This window comes from Dendropsophus ebraccatus, chromosome 10, assembly GCF_027789765.1.
Source record: "Dendropsophus ebraccatus isolate aDenEbr1 chromosome 10, aDenEbr1.pat, whole genome shotgun sequence".
NCBI lineage: Eukaryota > Metazoa > Chordata > Amphibia > Anura > Hylidae > Dendropsophus > Dendropsophus ebraccatus.
Window position 1 is genome coordinate 59,906,196 of NC_091463.1, and position 26,550 is coordinate 59,932,745.

A 26,550-nucleotide genomic window follows, 5' to 3' on the forward strand; every position below is an offset into this window, starting at 1 on the left:
ATCCCCATCTAAAAAAAAGAATGGGTCCCTTAATGTGGGACTGGGATGTGGGAGTTTACATAGTAGTGTAAACTTTACCATAGTAGAGTGTAAATTCACTTCTAGATTAACAGACAGGAAAACCTCTCACAAGGAGCAAGCATATTAAAGGAATCATTTACATGGTAAATGAGGTCCATGGTCTCGGACGGGAACACTGACCTTAGATACGACTAAGTAAATAAGGCCATGTATAGATATCACACCTAAGCAAACATACCACAGTGCTAAAAGAAACCATACTATAAAAATACTTTTACATGTGTTCTAAGTTAATTACAGTGCCAGTTAAAGGGAATCTGTCATGTTAAACCTGATGTCCAATCTGTAAGCAGTAGGTTATAGAGCAGGAGGAGATTGATCTATAGTTTTATGGCGAAAAACAAGTAGACCTTTCGATCTATGTATTTATATAGATCATGGGTGGTCATAATTAGTGGCTAACAACCTTTCCTGTATGAGTGTGCAAACAGATAGCAGTTAGTACCGCCCACTGGACTCCTAAGCCTAGAATGAGCAGGAATATAATATAACAATTACAGATTTTGCTGAATGTTTTCTCGCAAGACTATGGGGGTGTAAAGTGAAACTGTCTCAGTTGCCCCTAGCAACCTATCAGATTCCACGTTTCATTTTGCAAAGAGTCTGTGAATAAAGAGTGGAATCCGATTGGTTGCTAGGGGCAACTAAGACAGATTCCACTCTTTATTCCTCACAGACTCTTTGCAAAATGAAAGGTGGAATCTGATTGGTTGCTAGGGGCAACGGAGCCAGTTTCACTTTACACCATGCTTGATAAATCTCCCCTATATATCAATCTGCTGAGCTCCTCCTGCTCTGTAACACGATGCCTGCAGATTGGACTGTGTTTTCAATGTGACAGCTTCCCTTTAAATACATATTTCAGCATATTCGTGGTCTCCTTTTGCTGATAATATCATATTAGAGTTTCTCTGTCCTGTACAGACAGGTAATGCAACTATTTTGTTGGCTGCCTCATGTTAGAATCTATAACCCCCTGTCTATTCAGATACTCCTCATTGGGACATTACAGGCTAGGTGTCCATTTGTTTGTACCATGGACCCAAGGAGCAGCATGTGTAGCACTGCTCAGTGTTAGTGAATGGTGCATGATGGACTGCATTACATCACACCATATCTGCTGCTTAGTGTGATGCCTGGATGTCTATGAGCCATTTAGCATTTAGCTAATAGAGGGGGATCTGGGACAGGTCAACCGGCAAGGGGTTATCCTATAGCCGATGACCCCTATAAGGCTATAGTAATAGTTACTTATGACTGTGCAACCCAGAGCCATGTTGGAACTTCTAGTGGTTATGTTCTTTAATTACTAAAGTTACTGAAATAAATAGAAACTGATTTTGATTTATATAAATGGAAACTCAGAGTTGACAAACTGATCACATATAAATGTATATCTAAAAATGCCTATAAACACCTCATAATATAGTCGAGTGCCTCATCACAGAAATAACCATTGATGAAACAAAGTGTTGATATGCCCTGAATGTGTGTGGACTATAACTGTGACTGTTTGGCCGATGAGCCATACCAATACCAATAGCCATACCGACACAGGGTTTACTGACTATGAAACCTACTTTCATCTGTCTAATAAATTAACATATATTGGCAAAGGTATGTCACTACCTTTCCGTCATCTTTATTTCTGCTTCTTTTGCAAACTGTCTGCTCTAGAGTGACACCTTCTGTCTTGTGTGCATTTTGTAATTGACTTCCTGTTCCTGCTATACACTCCAGTTGGGGAATCAGCCAACTCTAGTTCCCTCCCACAAAGAAGGAGACTCGTGTGGGTGAAGTGGGCAAAGTTATAGTCAAGATGGTGTAATGGGCAGAAGATAATTGGCTAAAGTCACAGCTAGAGTGTACAGCAGATGCTGGAAAGCGATTACAGTATGGACACGAGACTGGATGTTGGGATAATGAAGACAACAGGGCACAGGGTTTGCATAAGTGAAAGAGATAAAAATATGAAAGACCAATAAAGGTTGTAAAATAACATTATTTACCAATATTTGCTCATTTATTAGACAGTTGTAAATAGCTTTCATCATCAAATCTCTCCTAAGTTTTGACAGTAGTGAGCACACCAGACATCCAGGGTGTCTCCTCTTACGGTACTATTACACAGGCCAACTACAGCCCGATCATTTTAGTAAACGAGCACCGATCTGCTATTACACGTAGCGATGCACAGTCGGCACCCGACAATTTTAGGTCTACACCTAAATCAACGATCAGCCGATGATCGTTGTCATCAGCTGATCGTTGTTTCTATTACAATTATCGCTCCGTGTAATAGGGCCCTTACGCTGAGCATTGGACAAGCAGGATGAGCCTTTGAGTCACCCTGAAAAAAAGCCGCATAAGGAATAGGACCTGTAAGGGTGCACATAACCTATGTATGTTAACCAGCTGGATAGACTAAACAGTAAATCTTTTGTCTTCACTTAGACTTTTCACAATACCAAGTTCACTCTTCACCACATAGGACATAAAATATATTGCAATAACATTCAAATGGACCTGCTCCACTGTACAAACTAATGAAGACTCAAACGATACTGAATACAGTAACTCTGTGCCAAGCATGGAGTCTTCTTGGCAGTGACTGGTACCATGCAACAGGCTCCATTTTGATAAATATTGATTGAGTTTATAATCTGGCTGCCTCCAGTATCTTAACATTTGCCACTCCAACCCCATCTTGGTCTGCAGTTTTATATGATTGTTCTTAGTTATGTGCTATAAAATGCTAAGTCAAACCTGTGCTAGCATTTTATGGACAATGTGCCTTTTTTTTGTAGGACCCCTGAATTATCCAAGTCACTACTTTCTGGCTGTAGGATTGGACTGACCATGTTAGCAGCCCTTGCATCTGAATTTCTTTATGTTGCATGTAATACCTTATTAGATAGGTTGCATGAGAATAGAAAAAAAAGGTACCACTGTGGTTTATGAGCTGTGTCTGGTACTGCAGATGACCACTACTTGAGTGGACATGAGCTGCAAGACCAGACACAACCTTTGGAAAATAGTGGAGCTATATACTATTTTTCCTCTTTGTAATCATTGAATTCATCAGATGGGAATACCCCTTCAGGGTACATTCACACTTACCGGATCCGCAGCTGATTTCATTTGAATAACTGAACACAGTATCAAATCTGCACCATCAAATCTGCTGCAGATCCTGTAGGTGTGAACGCACCCTTAAGGGGAATCTGTCAGGTACAGAGTTGCAGATAGGTGCGGTACTTTAGTTTCCAAGGAAAATGCTTCAAGCAGATAGCCGTGGTAGTTTAGCTTCCAAGGAAAAATGCAATTTTATAACATGACAAATAACCATCAGCAAAGACAAAGGCATCATGTGCTTTATCCCCCATATCACCTATCTGCCTGTGTCTGCAGCTCTGTACCTGGTACTGACCTGACAGATTCCCTTTAAACATCACTTGTTTTATGATAAGGTTGAAAATCCTAGACAAATGGGTTGCACATGGTATGACTGTGGAGTCCTGGGCACTTTATCATATACACTTATGTTGAATAAGTATACAGGAATTATGTAAATATGGGGTTCTGCTCCAACATCACATATTTTTTGGTTTGGTTTACTTTGATGAATCCCTATTATCTAATGTAGTCTCAAATAAACTGAAATTAACAATGTTTATGTGGGAATCGATGAATTTCCATCTGTTAAAGGCAGTGTCTCATTAGAAACAACCCCTTTCTACATGCTGCCCTTACAGAGCATACGTACAGAGGGTTTTCTTCACGAGACAGCCTCTTTAAAGGAAATATGTCAGCTCTATATCATGCTCAGAGCTTAAGTGTCAAATAAGTGTTGCAGGTTCCAGCACTGAACTTCATGTATATCAATTAACCAATGCAAAGAGGGGTGGAGGAGAGAGTAGGCATGCATACTGCAGCTCAGCAATGCCTCCTTGATACTTGAGCTCTGAGCATGATATGAAGAGGATTACCTTTAACATTGTACAGCTATTCACTATGGTGCACTATTTGCACATGGCTTTGCAGTGCCTCCAAGGTGAAACCTTAAACTAGTGCTTAATTCACTATGAAGTAGCCCTTATGTATTCTATGGCTTGATAATAGGGGTCTGACTTGCATACACTTGTTTTGCAGGGTTATAATCTTAAATTAAAGCAGCATTTTGGTATTCCTATTATTTTCATTTGATACATTCCAATAGAATAAATATCTGGGCATCTACTCAATATATGAATCTCATAAATACTATGTACTATAGATCATACATAACGTAATAAAACGTAACAATGAATTTACAATTGGCTAAGCTTAGGTATTCATTAGTTTGGTCATCCTCACCAGACATAACCATTAAAGCTGCTCAACTGGACAGTTTATATGTTGCATCTGTGTCTATAACCTGATGAACAACATGTCCCAGGCTGCCCGCTTCACAATCCGTGCTAGCTTCAGTAGTCGTAGTAAAAATAATTGTGAGCAGCTGGACAGGTATTACTTCTTCTGTATAGGAGGCACTATTGAATATTGTGAAACATATACTTTGAGACAATGAAAAATATAGATTTAAGAACACATACCGATGCAATAAATATATTTATATGACAAATATAATTCATAAATCTGTACATTCTTATTCGACCATCTATCCTAACAATATCTGGGCACATCTGAAATAAATGCTGCATATCCGCCTATAAACAATAGCAAGCATGCAGCATTAATCTGAATTACAGTGCAAGTAATTCCAAAGCAACACGTCATCATGGATTGTACATGTGCCCATATTCAATGGCTGGACCAGCCTTTCCATCTATATACAAACATAGCAGGGCTGAACGACATTTAGTTTTTGGAGTTTTTTTGTTCACCCTATGAACTTTATGCAACAAGAATTACTTACAGTCCTTAAAATCACACAAGACATGTTGATTTACAGCACAAATGACAATCTCAGCTCTGCTGCATTGATAGCCTCGATTCTGCTACATCAATAGATGGATGTTGCAACCAACCAGCACCAGGCCGGGGCATTGTTATTCGTTTGGTTATCTGTTGGGCACTTCTCTATCTGATATAACTCTATACAGAATACTTTGGCATAAAACTCCTGATTGTTTTAAGGGCATACAGAATATCACTATATTAGCATAAATCTCTGATTTTCTTGATAACGGAGATGTACAAAGATGTGGCTACGTAATGTAGCTTCTAAGATACATAAAAATAGTGCCTGAGGTTATGTTACCTAACCATAGACTGTTGTCCTGACTTATCGAGCGCTCTTCTGGAACATGCTATGCTGAACCAAAACCACTAGCTATATGGCTATATAGTTTGATGGGCATAGGTACTCATAATATAGTTCATTGTCACTTATTGGGTGTGCTTTGGCAAACCAAAAAGAGAGCCCCACACATACACTTTGGTGTATTGGTAACATCAGAACTCAGAGTTACTCTTGGTTCTTCTTGAAGGCAGCTGGGAATCTACAATATCGTATATGGGTTTGTTGTCTTCCTCCCCGATTGCTATATAGCCCATCTTCTTCTTCTTCTCAGCCCTTAAGCACAATCTTAAGGTGGCCCGGGCATGCTATAGAGGAAGGGCTCCTCAGCCCATCAACGTCTTCTACTACTGCTGCACATGGTGCACAAGTATAATGCCTGAGGTCCCATTCTCCTTCCTCTGGTATCATGGGAGCTGCATCTCCGGTAAGTCGGATATATTACCGGATTGATTTTGCTGTTGAGGATGCAGAAAATAGCCCATGGCGTTCTGCTGAGGGATGTGAGGCTGCTGAAACATACGCTGAGACTGGCTCGATTGCATTGATTCTGGATTCTGCATCTGAAATATAATGGAAACAGTGAAAAATAAAACCAACATAGAACACAATAACCCTTTAGGGCCCAATGTGTTTTTCCTTTTTATTTTGATATAAATAAGCATCATTTGCTTCTTATAGGTACCAACTCCATAAGCACTTGTCATATCTGTCTATGGCCTGTATGTTCAATATGTACATGTTCCTTACCTGAAGATAGAGATGCTGTGGTTGGACCGGCTGCTGCTGACAATGGTGAAGGTGTACTGCAGTCTGTGAAGGGTTAAAGCTGGCTGGAGGGATCATAACTGAGTGGGTGTATGCCGGAGCGGGGGACGCAGCAATCACTGTGCTACATGTGATTGGCTGCATCTGTATGGAGGGCGGCCGCATCTGTTGGTCCTGGACAAACCTGACATACAAAAACATTTAACAAAAACTTAGTATGGAGCTCACTCAATATTTGTGCAGTACCAGCAGGATTAGGTTCATTTTCGTAAAAAAACAACAACACGTTTTTGCTGTCTATATTTTTGTCGTTATACATGTAAAAACACTTGGCCAAATGGAATAACTCAATAGGAGAGATTTAACAAACTGCTGTAAAGTAGAATTGTCTTAGTTGCCCCTAGCAACCGGTCAGATTCACTTTTCATTCCTCACAGATTCTTTGAAAAATGAAAGGTGGAATCTAATTGGTTGCTAGGGGCAACTAAGACAATTCTTTACACCAGTTTGATAAATCTCTCCCAATGTTTTGTTTTCTGTCTCCATAAAAAGTTTAAAGCATTACTGTTACTTTAAGACTTTAAGAAAACTTTTGATGTGTCCCATGTCAAATGTTTAAATTACGGGGGTCTGGGTGTTCAGACCCCACTGATTGCTAGATAGAGCCAGGAGAAGTGGACAGCTGAGCACTTCACCCTCCAGCTGGCTGCTCTGCCTGTTATACTCCAGTAGACGTGCTCCACAGACTTTATATGCAGTCTGATATACTGACAAATTTTCCTCTTTTTGTCTGTATTTCAGCCAACAGCCTGCAACCTGCATAGTGTAAACATTGGTATTGGAGTGCTGGCTGTTTTATATGGAGTCTGTCACTGGTGATGAGATGGGGAGTGAAGCGCTCAGCCACAAGCTTCTCCCAGTTCTATCTAATGATTAGTGGGGGCCTGAAAACTTAGGCTGAACTGATCAAGACTCTTTACATGCCTCTATGACATTGCAAAAGTTTTATTTCTAAGTGACAGTAATTCTTTACTCACTACAGAAATCTACCCAGAAGCAATTCAGGAGAATGAGTCAGGAGTGGTCCACACTGCCATGCATTCTCTCCTGGCTTATGTTATGTGACCTGTATGGCCGCATATTGAAGTTTATGGGACTGTTCAGGTTGGGCGGACACAGAGCGGAGAGAGCAACACACAGCAGTGTGGACTTTTCCCGGCTCATTCTCCCAGTCTGAACCCTCGGACCCTGACCCATCAAAACTTTTGACATGTCCTCTTTAAGAGGTGCACGTTTCATTGCTAATATGCCAGCTAGCTAGGCGCAGGTGTATATTACAGGCATAATTTAAGCCACATTCTGGGCTAAAATTTTAGTAACCTAAATAGATCCCCCCTTTGCGTTAGCATTCCTCACCAGCGGGGGGGGGCACTTTTTTGCTGGGGAGGAGGTGGCCGAGGGAAAAGATGTCCACTCACCTCCCCGGTTCCAGCGGCTGGTCCCGCATCGCGGCGCTCCGGTACCGGCCGCTTCCGGGTGTCTGAAGCGGGCCCGAGACGTTACGTCTCAGGTCCGCTCAGCCACTCAGTGAAGGAGGCGGGATCCATTTCAAGTCTTCTCAGATAAAGCCTCTGTCACTGAGTGGCTGAGCGGACCTGAGACGTATCGTTTCGGGCCCGCGTCAGACACCCAGAAGCGGCCGGGAACCGGCCACCGGAGCGCCGCGATGCGGGACCCGCCGCTGGTCCCAGAAAAAAAGTGCCCCCCCACTGGAGTACCCCTTTAAGGTTTGCTTGCTTGTTTGCTTTGTTTTACAGTACATGAGAACACAACAGAGCAGCAAAGCGCTTTAGTTGATAAGTGAATACAATCCTATCCAGTTTAGTCAATGCTCTGTGAGCTGAAAGCCCTGGATTCCAAACTGATACATTGGGGGAGAAAATTGGCTAAATTTAAGGGCCAGTTCACAGTTAACACGGCATAATTCTGCGGCGGAGAGGAATCCCGCCGTGCTGAGTGTGCTGCTGTAAGTGAATGAGAGGGTGCTCGTCCGCTCCCTCTCCTCTCCGCTCAAAGAAGTAACATGTTACTTCTTCGAGCAGAGAGTGTCGGCAGCGGAGGAGCGTGCGCCCTCTCATTCACTCACAGCAGCACACTGAGCACGGCAGGATTCTGCGGAATTACGCCGTGTGTACTCAGTGTGAACTGGCCCTAACAATGTAAATGTAGAGTAGACAGTCTAAAGGCCCTATTACACAAAAAGATTATCGTCCGTATTTGGCCCCCACTCCCCCCAGTGTGACGAGATAACCCCATATAATTGTCACACTGGGAGCCGGTGCTCAAGCAGAAAACAGCGAGGAGTGTAGGAACCCGGTGGTGTTCCAAAAAAAAACAAAAAAACGTGCCACCGGGGCCCGAGCAGGTACTGCAAAAAAAAATTTCAGTGCCTGTTATGGTACATCGTTTTAATTAGCTACTTTTATGTACAAAAATGTGTGCAAAAGAGGTAAGGGTTTGGTACACTTAAAGGGGTACACCAGAGGGAAAAAAAAAATCAAGTTTTCTAATCAACCGGTGTAAGAAAGTCATACAGATTTGTAAATGACTTCTATTTTTTTTAAAAATCCCCAGTCTTCCAGGACTTGTCAGCTGCTGTATGTCCTGCCGGAAATGTTGTATTCTTTCTAGTCTGACACAGTGCTTTCTGCTGCCACCTCTGACCGTATTAGGACTGTATTTTAGCTCATAGAGCATTGTTTGGACTGAATACAGTTTTATCCACTACTCAGCTTGGAGCAGGACCAGTTACAGCATGCTCAGGCTGTCTTTGGATGAATGCCAATAAGAACGTTTTTAGCAAACACCTTGATACCAAACAAATCTTTATAATGGGAAGAATCTGACGCACAAAGTTGGCCTTAAAGGGATGTTTCAACCCATGATCTAGTCTAAGCTGAAGGCACCTTTTAAATTGGCTTACTTTTATGCCAGAAATATACACCAAAATGCTGGCACATTGTTGGCAAATGGTGTTGCATGTAAATCATGCCAATTTTTCACTATGCCCTGCCCCATTGTCGAGTTTGGCACACATCTCTGTTCTTTTTGGCTAATTGTCTTTAGAAATGTGTCTAATACCATCTAAGCCGAAACTATAAGGGAAACATTTAGACACACCCCTGGTTTTGGCTAAACACACTTACCACAAAACTCGAACAAAAATCGAACACAATTTGTTTGAGTCCCCAAGTGAAACCAGTGAAAAGCTACACAACCTGTACTACAAGGGCTCTTCTGGCAGAAGAAAAATCTAGAAGTTTAAACAAAAACTATTTGCAAAAACTTATTTACAAAAAGTGTTTTTATTGTGCAAAAGTAAAAAAAACATAAAAAAGTTATATAAATGTCACCATAGTCATAACAACCTGCATAAAAAAATGCCATTTATCCCCCAAAAATGAAATAGCTGTTGTTTCCCATTGGCTCCTACAAATTAACTAATAAATATAATTTAACACATTATATGACCTCCAAAATGATTAGAAAATACAACTCAGCCTGCAAAAAATAAACCCTAATGTGGTTACAGTGACAGGAAAATAAAGTTGTGGCTTTTTGAATGCAGTAAAAAAAACAAACAAAAAATTGCTACATGGGGGTTATCTGTGGATGATGGAAGACCAACCACTGGGCCCAACAATGTTTATGAGATATGGAGAGCTGATTGATTAAAGGGGTTGTCCAGTGAAAATCTTTTTCTTTCAGATCAACTGGTTTCAGAAAGTTATATGGACTTGTAATTTACTTCTATTTAAAAATATCAAGTCTTCCCATACTTGTCAGCTGCTGTATGTCTTGCAGGAATGTTGGTTTCTTTTCAGTCTGACACAGTGTTCTCTGCTGCCACTTCTGTCAATGACAGGAACTTTCCAGAGCAGCAAGAAAATCCCCTGCGCCATAGATCCCTGAAGCTCTCCCGGGCAGCCGAGTTTTTCATCGGAGAAGCTTGGAGATGCCTCCGGGGAGAGCTTCAGGAGGTGATATACACTGCCTGCACTGTAGATCCCCAGAGCTTTCTCGGGCAGCCGAGCGGCTCATGGGAAAAGCTCAGAGGCGCTCGGCTGCCAGGAGAGCTTCAGGAGAATGATAGAGGAGCCGGAAGTTCCCAAAGCCTCTGTCATTTTCCTGAAGCTCTCCTGGCAGCCGAGCGCCTCTGAGCTTTTCCCATGAGCCGCTCGGCTGCCCGAGAAAGCTCTGGGGATCTACAGTGCAGGCAGTGTATGTCACACTGCATGCGCCGCGAACGGGACAGGAGACGCGCGGCTGCCAGAAACAGGTCACAGGTGAGTTAACTGTTTGTTTTTTTATAGTAGTCACCCCGTACAGTGGGGATGCATACATTTCTGAGCTCTCCCAACGTATGGGAAGTCCATACCCGGCGTATAAGACGACCCCAACTTCTAAGAACCTTTTTTAGGGTTAAATACCGAAAAATACGGTAACTTTCTTAAAGTTTCTATGTTGATTTAAAAGAAAAAGATTTTCACTGGATAACCCCATGCCAGCCCCACAGAGTTTGAAGAGAGTGGCAAAGTCCATACTCAACTGCTGTTCCAATCAAACAGGGGCACCCTGTTCTTGTGACCGTGAGGGTTAAGGAGAGTTGAAAGGCACATGCTGATAAAAGAAGTGACATATTGACCTGGGTGGGTTTACACCTGTTTTGGAGATACTGTTGAGTGCCTCTGTTACAGGTATCCGACACTTTATCTACCATCTGTTACAGGTATAACACCATAATGAAAATCCACGTACAATGAATACCCTGTCTCCATTTTTTGTTCTGCTCCCCGTGGTGTACCATAACAGCGGTAAAAAAACATCACAGGTGTGAACCCAGTATTAGGCCTTTTTGGGGGTGGGGGGTGGAGCACATTTCATATCTAAAGGAGAAGTCTATTAAAAAACGAAATGTTATACAAATCCCCAATATACACTTATTACAGGAAATGCTTATAAAGTGCTTTTTCCCCTGCACTTACTACTGCATCAAGGCATCCCTCTGCTATCATCCTCTCCAGCAGCCACAGCCCGCACAGCTCTGGGAGTCGGGTCGTGACATCACCATTTTATCCAGAAAGTGGAGCCTTGATGCAGTAGTAAGTGCAGGGGAAAAAGCACTTTATAAGCATTTCCTGTAATAAGTGTATATGGGGGATTTGTATAAATTTTGGGGGACAATACTATACTTTAATAAAAATTTTCGCCGGACTTCTCCTTTAACTTTAGGCTCTGTGGAATATAAAGTAGTTAGATTACTGGCCCTGTAAGGTGTCCTTGGTCTCTAGTATTCCATGAAGTAAATGCTAAGTTGTCCATAAAGTGATATAAAGTGAATTATTACAATGCTGACATAATGCTACATAACTGCTCAGAGATGACACAATAACATCACATTATGTACCTCAAATGCCTGTCTTGCGTGAAATCAGATGATTGGGATCTGTCCACATTATCTGTAGAAATCCGTGAAGAAGCAGCCGCAGCAGCAGCAGGGGGGTGAGTTTGTTGGAACATCATGGTATTATTATATAGCGGCATGACAATGTTGCTATGAGTCTGTAACACAGCTGCCTGCTGTGCCTGGTTTCCTCTCATCATGCGCTGTTGCCTTTGCAACTGGTGCTGCTGTTTCTGTAGTTGCTGTTGTTGCTTCTGCAGCTGCTGTTGGTGATGTTGCTGCTGCTGTTGCTGCTGGAGCTGGTGTATTTGCTGCTGGTGCTGGAGTTGCTGCTGCTGCTGCTGTGCTTGTTGGACTTGCTGATGCTGGTGTTGCGAGGCTTGTTGCTGTATTTGCTGATGCTGGTGCTGCGGTGCTTGTTGTATTTGCTGGTGCTGGGACACTGGTTGTTGTAATTGTTGATGCTGGTGTTGCGATGCCTGCTGTTGTATTTGCTGAGGGTGTTGATGTTGCTGATTTTGCGAGTGTTGCTGGTGAGCCGTAAAAACAGCAGAGATTAATCAATGATAAAAGCAGCATATCCACTCATAGTATGTATAAATATATGAAAGGGTTACATGCATTTCCCCATGTGACAAATGCACCATAAACAGGCATGCATCATAAGGCCTCATTTACACATCTGCAAAATGTGGCATCCACAATTAAGGACAAATTTAGTGCCTGTATGTTTGTATCTGTTTATTCACTCATCCACGTTTTTTACGAAAACATGAATATGCTGTGCATAGGTCACTGTACATCTGTAGTGCTCTGCAATTCACAGACTACTACATTGTAGGCAAAGTGCTGCCACAACTGCACGTCCATAACTGAGGACAGCACTATAGACATGAGGCCTAGTCTGCCTATATATATTTAGAATGTTAGGCACTCTATAACGTAACAGGTACAGTACTGTAGGTCTAGTACAGTGGTGCTTAAAAGTTTGTGAACTGTTCAGACCTTTTTGTGTTTCTGCATGAATTTGACCTTAAAGTGTTACTGTCATTTAATTTTTTTTTGCAGAAATCAATAGTCCAGGCAATTTTAAGAAACTGTAATTGGGTTTTTTAGGCAAATATGGCATTATCTGCATTTAAAAAGACTTTTCCCAGGTCCCCACCCCTCCCTCCCTCCTCTCTCATTCACTGCTCATTATCAGAAAATCTCGACTCTTTTACATCAGGGCCCTGTCTGTTCTATGAAGAGGGGAGGGGGAGGAGGGAGATTAGTTGGCAGCAGAGAGCAGAAAACAAAGGATTACACAGGGGGAGCTGTGTGAAAGCCTCTGTTCAGAGGTCAGTGCTGACGTCAGAGGAGATAGCCTGTGATGTAGCTGTAAATTAACTCTTTGTTGTCCTGTTTTGGTGCATCATCTCCCTCAACCCCTCCCTTTTTCATAGACAATCATGAAAACAGGGGGGAGAGCTTCAAACTGCTTTTTTATTATAAAAATGCATTTTCGGCTAATAAACCCAATTACAAAGTTTCTTAAAATCGCCTGTACTATTGATTTCTGCAAAAAAAAAATTTAAACGACAGTGACACTTTAAATTACATTAGAGTTTCATACCAAGTTCAGAAATAGATAAAGAGAATTAAATTAAACAAATGTGAGTATTAATATTACACTTGGTCATTCATTTGTTGAGAAAAATGATTCAATATCACATATCTGTGAGTGGCAAAAATATGTAAATGCATGCGAGCAAAACCCCGCCCCCAGGATTATTGGCAACATTGCATCCCCATTGGTGAATACATGGAGAGTGGTTTAAGCCACATGTATTTATCAGGTGTGAGTGGGCGGTCTGTTTTTATTTAAGGCAAATTTACCACTAGGTACATTGCTTGGTGTTTTTTAGATGAACAGACTGATGCTCGGCGCAGGGATTCTGGTGCCCGAGCGGCGAGTACTTTATGCCGAGCCGGTGCTCGTTAATAGACCAGTGCCATGCACGGGAACTGGGCCACGGCCAAAAAAAGGACATCAGGACCAGAAAATTTTACTGTCGTTGCTTCTGAATTACACCAGCAAATTCTGAAGAAAAATCAAAAAAATTCTTAAGAAAAATCTAATTTAAGCTTTGGAATAGCCAAGTCAAAGTCCTGACTTAATCCAATAGAAATGTTGTGAAAGGGTTCATGAGTGGAAACGTAACATTACAGAAACATAACAGCAGTAAGGAATGGGCAAATGTGCAGGGCTGATCAATAATTCTTGTTTAGATGCAGTTATTGCTGCTCCAAGGGATCATGCAAGATATTGAACGCAAGGGTTCACATACTTTTTCCACACATAGATACATGATAGTAGATTGATTTCCTCAAGAAATAAGGAAATGACCAAGTCTAATTTAATCGACTTTTTGTTTTTAGATATAATAGAGATGAGAAGCAGATGCCAGAGACCTGTGGTGAGGACTAGCTATCAATCTGGTGGCAGCTTTAGTGACACAGAGACAAAACGTATGGGTTAATAGTGGAATTATGTGATATCGCAAAGTCATGTTCCCAATCATAGAAGTTACATTTCCTCCTACTTTTTATGCCTGCACTAGTGTTCAGCATGGTGGGGCCAAGCAAAAAGACAATAACCTTGATAACTAGATGATGGGACAGTGAAAGACTGTGTTCTCAGAATACATTAGTTACCTGATTTGGTGTAACATACTGATGACTGGAGGTTATCTGAGATCCACGAAAGCGTTTGGAACTCATCATTGATTGAGATTTCTTTCCCATTTCCAGACCTTGTCTCGCCACCACTCCAGGCTGCCGCGCCACCCTTCTGGAGTCAGGCTGTTGCACATTATTAAATCCCATTGGGATCGGTTGCTGCATAAACATCTTCACAAAAAAAACCAAAAAGTAAAAATAAAATTATATAAATAGACCACATAACCATTCTTACCTTAAACTAGTAGTCTATAGGTAAACTTATTGGTGCCATGCAAGTGACTGAACTACTGAACACTCTTCTACCAAGTGTTGAAATATCTGTATAACAGTAAAACCGTCTGTCTCTTTATGTTGGTACTTAATTCTGGTGACCACCAATTTGGTGTTCAGTGGGTGGCCATAATCCTGCCCATATGGCCTGCTAGAGCATATGAAAGTTAATCACTTATCATTAGAGATGAGCGAACCTCGAGCATGCTTAAGTCCATCCGAACCTGAACGTTTGTTTAGCATTTGATTAGTGGTGGCTGCTGAAGTTGGATAAAGCCCTAAGGCTATGTAGAAAACTTGGATATAGTCATTGGCTGTATCCATGTTTTCCAGACAACCTTAAAACTTTATCCAACTTCAGCAGCCACCGCTAATCAAATGCCGAACGATTGGGTTCGGATGGACTCGAGCATGGACTCGAGAGTCTGCCTAGAGGTGGGGGTGTCAATCGACAATCGACAGGTATGGCAATGCTATTGACTGCATTTTATATTGCAATTAATGGGAAAAAAAAGCCAGGAATGGATTTGAAAAAAAAAGAAATCTCAGTCTTTCCTTTATGACCTGTTCTCTGTTTATAGTATGTTCCTAGCTTTGGCTTCAATAATTGCAATTAAGAACCTGACTGTGTTCACACATCCTCAAGAACCGACATCAGCATGATCAGCGGTCATTAGCAACAGGTGACTGCTACAGATCACAGCCAGCACCCTCTGTGTATGGTTCCATAACCCCTCCATGACTGTTGACATACTGTATGTATACTGGGGGTGGCCATGAAGAGTTTGAGAAGCAAAAATTTCCCCAATATCATTAAAGGACAACTCCGGCGGGACCCCCCCAAAAAAAAAAAACACAGACACACACAGACACCATACTCACCATCCCTCCGGTGACGATCGCCACTCCATTCGCCCGCCGTCCGCCTCACCGTCACCTGCCTCCGCCGTCCAGCGATATCTCTTGCTTCCGGGTCCATGAGAGAGAAAAGGCTGCCAGTGCGCTTGCGCACCGGCAGCCTTTTCATTGGCTGGAGCGCATCACATGGCTTCCAGCAAGCTCAGCCAATCAGGGCTGAGCAAGCTGGAAGCCATGTGATGCGCTCCAGCCAATGAAAAGGCTGCTGGTGCGCATGTGCACCAGCAGCCTTTTCTCTCCCATTCACTCTCAATGAAGACGCCGAGGAGGAAGAAGACCCGGACCGCCCCCAGCTCTGACATCACCCGACACCAGAGAAGAGGACCGTGATGACCGTAATAGGTAATGTATATATTCTTTAACTTCCGGGGTGGGGGGTCGGGGGTCGGAAAGTGGGGGAAGGGGGCCAGACCGGGTATTTAACCACATTACAAAGTTATATAACTTTGTAATGTGTGTTAAATAAGCCCCAAAAAAATTTCGCCGGAGTTGTCCTTTAAGTCGACCTAAGGTTTTATGCAAAAGTACTGTGGAGACACCATCACGTGTTTTTCAACGTCAGTGAGCTAGTCAGACCTTCATCCGGGAAGGAACAACCAGGCCAAAGGCGTTCTCCAGTCAATGAAACCACCTCAGCAAGGTAGCAAAGCCTAGTAAGTGCATTCAAGAGAATGATGGTTGACCTCAAGGAGATCAACCAAAACACCGCGGAGACACCATCACGTGTTTCTCAACGTCAGTGAATCTAGGAACATTGCCCCCTATGGTTTTATACCTGCAGATTGGAGTCTTGCACTAGCTGTAGCTGTTCCTTTAAGACATCGAGTTCTTGTTGTTGGGTTTTGATGTCTGCCTGTAATATCCGCGTCCTCTCTTCTAGTTGTTCCTTCAGTTGGGTCACCATTCCTAGGTGACTGGGGTAGTGACACACCGGCTAGAGAACATAATAAAAGATGTTATTGTCATTGACTAGACAGATAGAAGTTACCAAAACTCAATAAATACAGAAATATTTTCTTTTTCAATTTCACATGTCCTGTAAAATAAACAATTAATTATAAAGGAATACATTAAGGCCATTGACCTGTATGCTTGATGTACCTTACATGGTTCCCAAGTCTTTCTAATGAAGATAAGTAACATTGAGTTTCAGCTCCCTCCAAAGATTTTTTTTTTTATTGGGTCTAGGTCTGCAGACTGGCTAGGCCACTCCAGGACCTTGAAAGGCTTCTTATTGAGGCACTCCTTAGTTACCCTAGCTGTGTGTTTCAGGTCTCTGTGCTGGAAGACCCAGCTACGATCCACCTTTTTTATGCTCTTACTGAAGGAGGGAGGTTGTTGAACAAAGTCTTGTGCTAAATGGCCCCATTCATCTTCCATTCAATAATGTCCCCTTTGCAGAAAAAAACTCCTTAAAGTATGATGTTGCCAACCCCATGCTTCACGATTGGGACTGTGTTCTTGGGGTTGTACTCATCCTTCTTTCTCCAAACACAGCGAGTTGATACCAAAAAGTTCTATTTTGGTCTCATCTGACCACATGACCTTCTCCCATGCCTCCTCTTGATCATCCAGAGGGTCACTGGCAAACTTCTAACGGGCCTGGACATTGCCCTTCAGGATTTTAATCCATGACGGCACAATGCACAATCTTTTAGACTATTATTGACTGGGTCCTCTGGTGTAATTCTGGGCTGATTTCTAGCCTTTTTCTATATACCCAGGAGGCGAGATCTTGCATGTAACCTCACACCATGTAAGATTGACAGTCATCTTGTGTTTCTTCCATTTTCTAATAATTGCACCAACTGTTTTTGCCTTCTCACCAAGTTGCTTGCCTATTGTCCTGCAGCCCATCCCAGCCTTGTTTAGGTCTACAATTTTGTCACTGATGTCCTTAGACAGCTCTTTGGTGTTGGCCATAGTGAAGACATTGGAATGCGATTGAGTGTGTGGACAGGTGTTTTTTTTTTTATACAGTTAATGAGTTCAAACAGGTGCAAAAAATACAGGTGTTGAGTGCAGAGTAGAAGGAGCTTGTTAAAAGGTCTGCGAGAACCAGAATTCTTGCAGGTTGGTAGGTGATCAAATACTCATTCATACAATAAAATGCTAATTAATTATTTAAAAATCTGATTTTCTGGAATTTTCAAAAATATATTCTGTCTCTCACAGTTGACGTGTACCCTCGATAAAAACTAAAGACCTCTCCATTCTTTAGGTAAGTAGGAAAACTTGTAAAATCATTAGTCAAAAAAATCAATAAAGCATCTCACAGAGGGTACCATGCAAAAGCATACGGGTAATAGTATATAGTAGCAAAAATGTTATCTTTATAGTTACCATGATAGCTTGAGCTTGCTGTGGTGAAATAGTCGGCTGTGCAACATGATGTTGGGTTATATGTTCAGCTGGTGGCTGAGGAGTTACTACCTGCTAAAGAAGGACAAAGAAGACATAAATACACTTAAAGGAACAGGTTTATGATTACTATTATGATTAATAGTAAGTTCCCTGTATACCAAGGGAACTTACTGTAGTTCCCTTGGTATACAGTAGTTACATATGTACATACCTGGCTTTGACTGGACGCCATTCTTATTTGGGGCATGTCTTGCTGGCTTAAGGTCATCGAGTGTCTAGAGGGTGTGCTGGCTTCTGTATGTCGCATGGATGATGTTGCTAAAACACATAATAAAATTAGCTTTAGGGACACTGAACAGTTACACAAATTCTACATTATGTTTTCCAATCTAACACATACATTACCGTGTAGCTTAGCAAACCTATATTTAGCCTAGGGCTACATGATGACTATAGCCACATAGGGCATCAGGGACAACAGACATGTACAATGGAGTCACATTATGCTTAGTCATATACATAGAATATAGAGAAGATAAAAATAGACCTCCATTATCATGACAGGAGAGAAGGGTCCATTTTACCCTCCATGTCCACAGACCATTGAGCCAACCTCCAATCCATTTGTATGTTATTAATGCAGTTTTTCTGCAGAGTGGAGTCCTGTATGGGTTCTCAAAACCCAATACTTAAAGGGGTTGGCCACTTTTTAGTAAAATTGTTCCGTGTGCAGTATATGTAAGTCTACTGTATATACTAACAGCAGCTCCCTGTGTACTTCATAGATCTAATATCAGACTTCCCCTCCTCCAGGCTGGGCTGTCCTGCTCTGTGGTGAGTCTGTCCTTAAGATGGCCGACATGGAGGAGTATGTGACCATGCCCCGCCCCCCCAGTGTCCACCATAGTCATATGCAGGCTCACTGTTAGACACTGGGAAGCAGGGCATGGTCACATGCTCCTCTATGTCGGCCATCTTATGGACAGATTCACCACAGCGCAGGGCAGCCCAGCCTGGAGAAGGGGAGTCTGATTTTACCGCTATGGAGTACAAAGAGAGCTGCTGTCAGTAAGGGCTGTGAGTACACTAACTTATACTGTACACTGAACAATTTTACTATAATGTGGCCAACCACTTTAAGGGGATGGGACAAACTAGAACTAGGCCCGACATGTCCAAGGGCTTCATAGCAGCTGCATGATCTGCCCTTTACTGTATGTAGTTCATGGCAAAAAACACTTAAAGGGGTGGGTGTTCTAGCCTTTAAAAATTGATGTCCTAACCTCAGTATGGGCCATCAATATGGGATCTATGGGAGAGCATTCCCACTGATCAGCTACTTGAGGGGGCTGTAACATTGGGCGAGTTCTGTATCCTTCTTTTTATAGCAGATGGGGTCATTCTAGTACGTGTTTTACTTTTTGTAACAGTAATGCAAGGTATAGCAGCAATATCCCTAGTCCATTGAACAGTATAACACTGCAACAGTGAAGTGCAGTGCATGCTGGTGTGAACACTCTTGGAGACAATTGGAGCCACATTATAGAAGCTGCAGTGCTCATACAAGCTCCTGACAATGGTGTGAACAGAGACCTAGCACAAACAATACATGCGATAACTATGGCAAGCAATAAAGGAGTATACGTACAGGCAGAGTCTGAAAGGGCAGTATGAGATGATCTACGGGAGCTATGAGATGAGACCGATACACCTTCCCTGCTCGGCTCCTGGTTATTCGTACATTGTCTGATATCTAGATAGGTGTTTTGGATCTGCGTATAGAAGAGAAGACAACAATATTATAATGTAATGAAGAGGACAATACAAGTTACAAGCACAGCTGTTGCCCATTTCACTCAGCAGATGGTTTGCATTTTGCCACCGTGTCTAACAAATATAACCACAGTTTTAATCACTGAGATAACCTGAATGATGGCCTAACCTCAGTGAAATATCATACAGTACATCAAATATTTCAGTAAAAGAATACAAACTAAATCCTAAGTCTGGCTTTATACTGTGTTTTGGCAAACCGTTTTTTTTTTTTTTTTATCCGTTTTATGCACCAAAAAAAAAGGATAAAAAACATACATTTGTGAGAATCTGTTCTGATCCGTTTTTACATTCACTTCCATTTTTTTAATCCATTTTTTTAATAATTTTTAAAAACGGGTCAAAATGGATGTGCACAAATGTGTCAGTTTTTTCATCCTTTTTTTTTTTACATTAAAAAAAAAAAAAAAAAGGATTGCAAAACCACAGCCTAACATAGAAATCATCAACATTGCTGGTCACTGTACCTTTAGTGATGAGTCTGCAATCTCGAGAGCAGACTCCTCTAGGCCTAGGTCTCTCCTCTTCTCTGCTCGGACTTCGGCGTAGCTGTAGAATAGTAATGTGATATTATAAGACTTATAGAATATGGCTCACAACTTACTTGAATTGTATGTTTGTTTGACTGACATGTAATATGTGGATTCACATTATAATGTATATGCAGGGAGTGAAGCAACAGAATGGGGCCAATGCTGCAGCTATATAAGCAGACAAATGCCCTGTCCTTTATTGTATGTATTACAGACTTAGATTTGCCTCATTTGATAAACTATTGGGCTTCATGATAATACAGTACATGTATTAGTATACACAATATAACCTTTCTATCTTGGCTTATACACTTATATACAATTACAGATGACAGAAGACTTCTATAGTCACCTAAACATGATCATTAGAGGGCGCCATATACCAGATTTAAAGCTGGCTGATATATGCCAATGTTTATATATCTATATGCAGCACACATAGAGGGTTACATACAAGGGTTAAAGTCTACTTCTACTAGTAAAACTGTAAAGCCATTCTTCTGTAATATAATAATGCTGCATAATAATATACTTTGCATTATGTTGCTGCTCAGTGTGCACTGGGATTATCCCATCTGCATGTCCTAAGAGTGATATATTATATTGATATAAGGATGAATGAGGAAGTAGTAATGGAAAATAAATTTGACTTCTTCATTGAACTTAATGGGGAAAATCTTCATATAAGTATGGAAATTCCACTGTGAAAAATCTGCAGCATTTCTGCAATGTGAGACCCTAAACTAGGCGCATCAGAGAGCGCTCTGGTAAGTTGTGCTCCTGGTCAGAATAGGTTTCCAGTCTATGAATGTAAATGGAATCAAGCCGAGGATTATATGTTTTATAGCACAGGAAAGTAATTTCAAGAATCAATTACAGATGAAATATTTCTTGACATTCTACATTAATGCCTTTCCCTTGCATCAAATATAGTAATGTACCTCCCTTATTGGCAAACTGTATGAGATCCATGGTAGCTGGGGCCTGACACTAAACTGCTTCTGACAGTGTTTTTCTTCAGTTGCCACTAGGTGGCGCTCACCACACAGAGATTTTCACAGCTCTAATTGAAAGCTGTATAAACCCACTTGCACTTAGCGCTCCCTAGTGGTGGCTGAACTCTGTACGGAGAGAAGCAAGGGCTTCAAAGCTCTATGTGGGCTTCAAAGCTCTATATGGGCAGACATTCACCTTAATAAAAGGAATAATAAAAAAAAATACATTTGAATGAGCTATAAATAGACAGCGAGGGTCCTTCAAGGTTTTGCTATGGAGTCTTTGTTTATACCCCTAGTGATGTGTTCAGCTCCATTTTGTCATAGAAAACTTTAGAAATCATATTAGAGAAAACTCCACATATAAAACACAAGGCCAAGCAGCTGCGAGGTCTTGGCACGGCATCAGGTCCTGCTATTGTGTTCAGCTCCTAAACTAAAGTGATGTGTAAACCTTCCCAGCACTATGCAGGCGGCTTCTTACCTAACAACAGTGTGTGTACAAACAATGAACTCGGGCTTGGAATTCCACTGATGGTAGGTGATGTAGTAGTGCGTCTGCAGCCAGATCCACTGTTGGCCTTTGGTTAGAAACCTGTAGTAACAGGACTTTCCCTTCCCATATTGCATCACTAATAACCAATAAAGAGAGAATAAAATAATCAGTGACAGACATACAAGGTATACTGAGGCCAAGAGACTGGCTGAGGATCATAGGAAAATATAGCATAAAATGAGCCAGGGACAAATGGAAAAAACATAAGGCATGTTATTACGTAGATTTACACAATCTTTTAGTCTCAGATTGCTCAGTGCACATGTAAACTTGTTATCCAGTTCCTTGGGGTTCACTATCTATCTATGGGCCCATGTAATGCTACAGATAAGACTTGTAACACCACCAAAGGACAAACTCAGCTTTATATCAGCTAAACATAACTCTGCTATATGCTGTTACACTATTAATTATTTCTATATTATGCTTAAAATGGCACATTCAGGTAATAGAGATATATTGATTCCATATATTCATTATAATTGGCCTATTTGCAGCCTATAACACAATGTCACCCTTGCAACTAGTCTACTGATAAATTACGTCTTACTCTTATTTATGTTGTGACCCGCAATCTGCAACAACCATTACCGGACAGATCATGTCGCAACCTGCAGGTCGCAACACAAACACAAAGAAATAGGTCTGCCAAAGATATATCGCAGTGCAATACAAAACTATACACATCCCCCCAAAAAAGAAATTGCACCAAACTAAACGATATTAAAGAAAATATGTAAAAATATATATATAAATAAATTTAATTTAATAAATATAAATATCTCCTCCTTGTTTGTACTTCTGTGTAATTTATCCCATGAATTTTATTGTTTTTTTATTTATTTGCTATGATCAATTCATAAAGAATTTCATATCTTTTCTTTAACATTTTTTTGGTTTCGTCAATTTATTTTCATAGCTAAGACGCAACGTGACAACGTGATAATTTTTCATTGGGAAAAGTTGCTGTGTAGCTCTACAGGGGTTGTACAGTATTAAAGAAACATGTCTGCCTTTTCCTCCAGAAATAGCGCTACTTCTGTTCATGGGTGAAGTGAATGGTGCTGCGCTGCAATACTACTCACAACCTGTGGACAGGTGAGGTGCTGTGTAAGGAGGAAACATAGGTCCTTGAGATGGCCTCTGCTGTCAACTGGGCGGCAACCAATACTATAAATCAATATAAATACAATGGTGGCCATCTTTATTGTCACCCACCATACCTAAAAAGAGTTAGGACTAATACATTTTTATTTTAAATTCTTCAGGTCAGGGAGATAGTTTCCCTATCACCTCTTAGCATATTGCTGAGTCTTCTGAACAACCTAGGAATAATAATTTACCATAAAATATTATCATATTGTATAAAGCTGAAGTATAAATGAGCTATAGCTAAAGCTGCCTGCTTGTAGTTTCTTATGGATTATACACCAGGGCTTCATGCTTATTGATTTCTCTTGAGTCATTTTCTCAGGTCTGACCTCACATAGAATTAATGGGGCTTTGCTTGGTTATATTTGCCGGAGGAGATGGAGGACGTCTTAGTGAAAACGTATTAACATGGAATCCTTCTTCATTGTTAGGAGATGCTTAACAGAACAGGATGCTTCACATCCCAGGTGGCCACAGCTCTTCATGCATCTTACTAAACTACTTATATTGATGAATAGCAGCTAAATGTGTGTCAACAATACACTCTCTTGGCATACGTCTAGCTAATGATAATTTATGGGCACGTACACATATTGAATGTGAATTTTCTGACAAAATGTTTCATTAGGCTCTATTTTCTATAAAAGCAATGCAACACAGTTCAGGGGAACAAACAATTTTTTTAAAAGGATTTCTATGTTGGGTTTACAGATAGAAGGGTTATTCTAGAATTAAAGGTTATCCTTTATCTCCAGGATAGGTGATATTAACTCGCTAATCTGTGGGTGTCTGACCACTGGTGAAAGCCAATAGATCTATCTGAACCTTGCACAAATTCTATATCCCAGTATAAGTTTGGATTTTTTTTTGTTACCCAAACTTCCAATATTACCTAAAAAATTAAGGTGGAAAGGGACACTTTCTTCCAGAGACAGCATCACTTTTTTCTTTAGTTTGGGTACAGTTTTTGCAACTCAGTTCTATTAAAGTGAATGGAACTTAATTGCAAACCACACCTGACCTGTAGACAAAAGTTGTGTTGTCTCTGGAAGAAAGTGGTCATGTGCTGGATAACGCCTTAAGGGTACGTTCACACTTACCGGATCCGCAGCTCATTTTCTGCAGCAGATCCGCAGCAGATTTCATTTAAATACCTGAACACAGCATCAAATCTGCACCATCAAATCTGCTGCGGATCTTCTGCAGATCCTGTAGGTGTGAACGCACCCTTAATGCTATTTGATACTGTGTTTTTGTTATTGGTTAAAAATGATATTTTGCAATTTATTTCTTTAATACTTTGAGGAAAGTAAATGTCTTTTCAGTCTACTAGGTTGAAAATGTGGGCTCTGATAGAAAGCAATGAAGTTGTAACTCACAGTGAACATGGCACCTTGCTAGGAGCTCCAGGTCATCGGCATGGTAGTAATCATACCCAGATGTCCCCAGCACTTCAAAGGGTAAATAACCAATAATAGGTGGAGCCCTGAAATGATAAAAGAGTGATGTTAATGGACACCATACTACCATAGAATACAATGCTCATCCTAACAGCAGCCATCTCTGTAGCATCCCGGGTGCCACTGACCTAGTGTCCATACATATTAAACTTGATGGATGAATAATTTAAATCAAGATCATTTGTTGGGTGAAATTTATCAACATTTTTTAAGCCAATGGGTAGCAGCCTGAGAAGATGGTTGTGTTTGAAATTGTGAGAGAAATTGAAAAAGATGGGAATCTGTCTCTTAGGATGTTTCATGAACGTTTTTTTTAGGAAAGGATATTCTCACATCATTGCCAGAATATTCGCAGAGAGATTATCCATCCTTCATTTGGTGTCATTGATTATGTATGGCCAGCCTGAACAACTGTAAAGGTCAAATGTGTATGGCTGTGATTGGATAGTGATTGGAAATCAGACCAGTATTCTATCCAATGTCTATGGCCACCTTTACTGATAGTCACAATTTTTTATTGAGTGCCTGTTAGTATTTGCAGTTTTTTCAACTAGTGACTGGCAGCACTGCAGGTCCACGCTATGCATTGAGCATTAAGCTGTAGCTAGGCTATCTTTCATGTGGGGCAAAGGTTCACTTTGCTGTCCTAACCCTGTATCTTTGGCCCTGGTACCTAGTTTGTCCCTTTTTCTGCCCAAGCTATGCCTCCACCAAGCATTGGGTCCATCATGTACATGCTGAGGTAGCTAAAGTGTTGATAGGGTTGTAAACACCTGCCATTGACTCCGCCATTTTGCATTCATGAAAGTTTAAGAGCATTTCCCTATATACAGTATATGCTGAACATACAGCTCATAATGGTTATGGTCTTATTATCACAACTCTTGCATATAACTATCAGTCCCATGACTCATATGACTATGAGTCAGACCCCTGCTGGTGTACATGGCTACATGATGTATAAAACATACAGTATTTTATGAAGATGATTCACAGCAGTACCATCACAGCAGTATGCGGTTTACACAGGCAAATCACACAGGACTTAATCCTCTTTCTAATCCCAAACCAAAGGCTAAACCCTATGGCTAGTCAGTAATTCAATCTACAGCCGGATTATTTCTTTAACACACTTCCAAGTTACTGTAAGAAGGCATGTGAAAGTGGACAGTATGCTATCTGCAGATACATAAGCCAGAAGAATTCTGTGAAGAATACAGAAATCTGGAAAAAACAATAAATGTGATAGAGCGGTCCCACAATTGTAATATTATGAACTGGAACACAGTAGAACCATGTTATTCCAATCCTTGGACCCTATCAGAATAAGAAATGACCCCTTGTGATCTTGGTGCAGGATAAGAATAGACCAAGAAAAGCCATAATATATGAGCATAAATGACTGTGAAAAAAACAATGTGTTTTAGGGGTCTTTAGCCACCCAAATGTGTACTCTGAAGTTATGAGAAGGAAAAACAATGCTGTCAGATAGGTGTCTCTGCTTTGGTAGATATATTTAGTCTATACTCCATGCCCTATAATGCGTTAGACATTGTCCATATTCTGAGATGTATGGTGAGAGATCACCAGCTTCTCACAATAATATGATTTAACGCCACTCTATGACTAAGTGTATACATTGTGTTTGGATATCTACAGGCACCCCAGGATTATTATGTCAGTGAAGCATTTTCAGTGTTTTGACAGCAGGTTGTAATATGGTTCTGAATTGGTTTCAGGAGAAATTGGACCCTTAACTAAAGGAAAGGTAAAGGTGGACACATCTAGAGCTAGTACAAGAAAAATCCTTTTTATTCCTAAAGAGAAGCTAATTTGCAAATTTCCATTGTGAAGTATTGTTTGTAAAATTCAATACATCTGCTGGATTTCCTTAAAGAGGTCCTCCGAAGAAATAAATTGTTTTCAAACCAACTGGTGACAGAAAGTTATACTGATTTGTAAATGACTTCTATTTAAAAAAAAAATACTTTATAGGGATCTGCTAATGCTCTGGACATTTCCTGACAGAGGTGGCAGCAGAGAATACTGTGTCAGACTTCAGCAGGACATGCAGCAGCTGATATGTACTGAAAGGCTTGACATTTTTTTAATAGAAGTAATTTACAGGTG

General features: G+C 41.0%; 1 protein-coding gene across 3 annotated transcripts in view; it reads right to left on the bottom strand.

Annotated features, from left to right (window-relative positions):
- Nucleotides 1–668: 668 nt before the first annotated feature.
- The window catches only part of PASD1 (PAS domain containing repressor 1), a 112,393-nt gene continuing 86,511 nt past the window's right edge, over nucleotides 669–26,550 (bottom strand). For 2 of the 3 annotated variants that reach the window (XM_069942996.1, XM_069942994.1), the window contains exons 11-21: nucleotides 24,340–24,446; nucleotides 21,737–21,884; nucleotides 20,192–20,273; nucleotides 19,540–19,663; nucleotides 18,103–18,209; nucleotides 17,871–17,963; nucleotides 16,303–16,461; nucleotides 14,313–14,507; nucleotides 11,619–12,145; nucleotides 6,134–6,335; nucleotides 669–5,946 (exon numbers count right to left, since the gene is read on the bottom strand). In XM_069942996.1, coding sequence (XP_069799097.1) covers nucleotides 5,791–5,946; nucleotides 6,134–6,335; nucleotides 11,619–12,145; nucleotides 14,313–14,507; nucleotides 16,303–16,461; nucleotides 17,871–17,963; nucleotides 18,103–18,209; nucleotides 19,540–19,663; nucleotides 20,192–20,273; nucleotides 21,737–21,884; nucleotides 24,340–24,446 — 1,900 coding nt within the window. In that variant the 3' untranslated portion in view covers nucleotides 669–5,790. The remainder of the gene's footprint in view (nucleotides 5,947–6,133; nucleotides 6,336–11,618; nucleotides 12,146–14,312; nucleotides 14,508–16,302; nucleotides 16,462–17,870; nucleotides 17,964–18,102; nucleotides 18,210–19,539; nucleotides 19,664–20,191; nucleotides 20,274–21,736; nucleotides 21,885–24,339; nucleotides 24,447–26,550) is intronic. The other variant, XM_069942995.1, reaches the window with a different exon arrangement.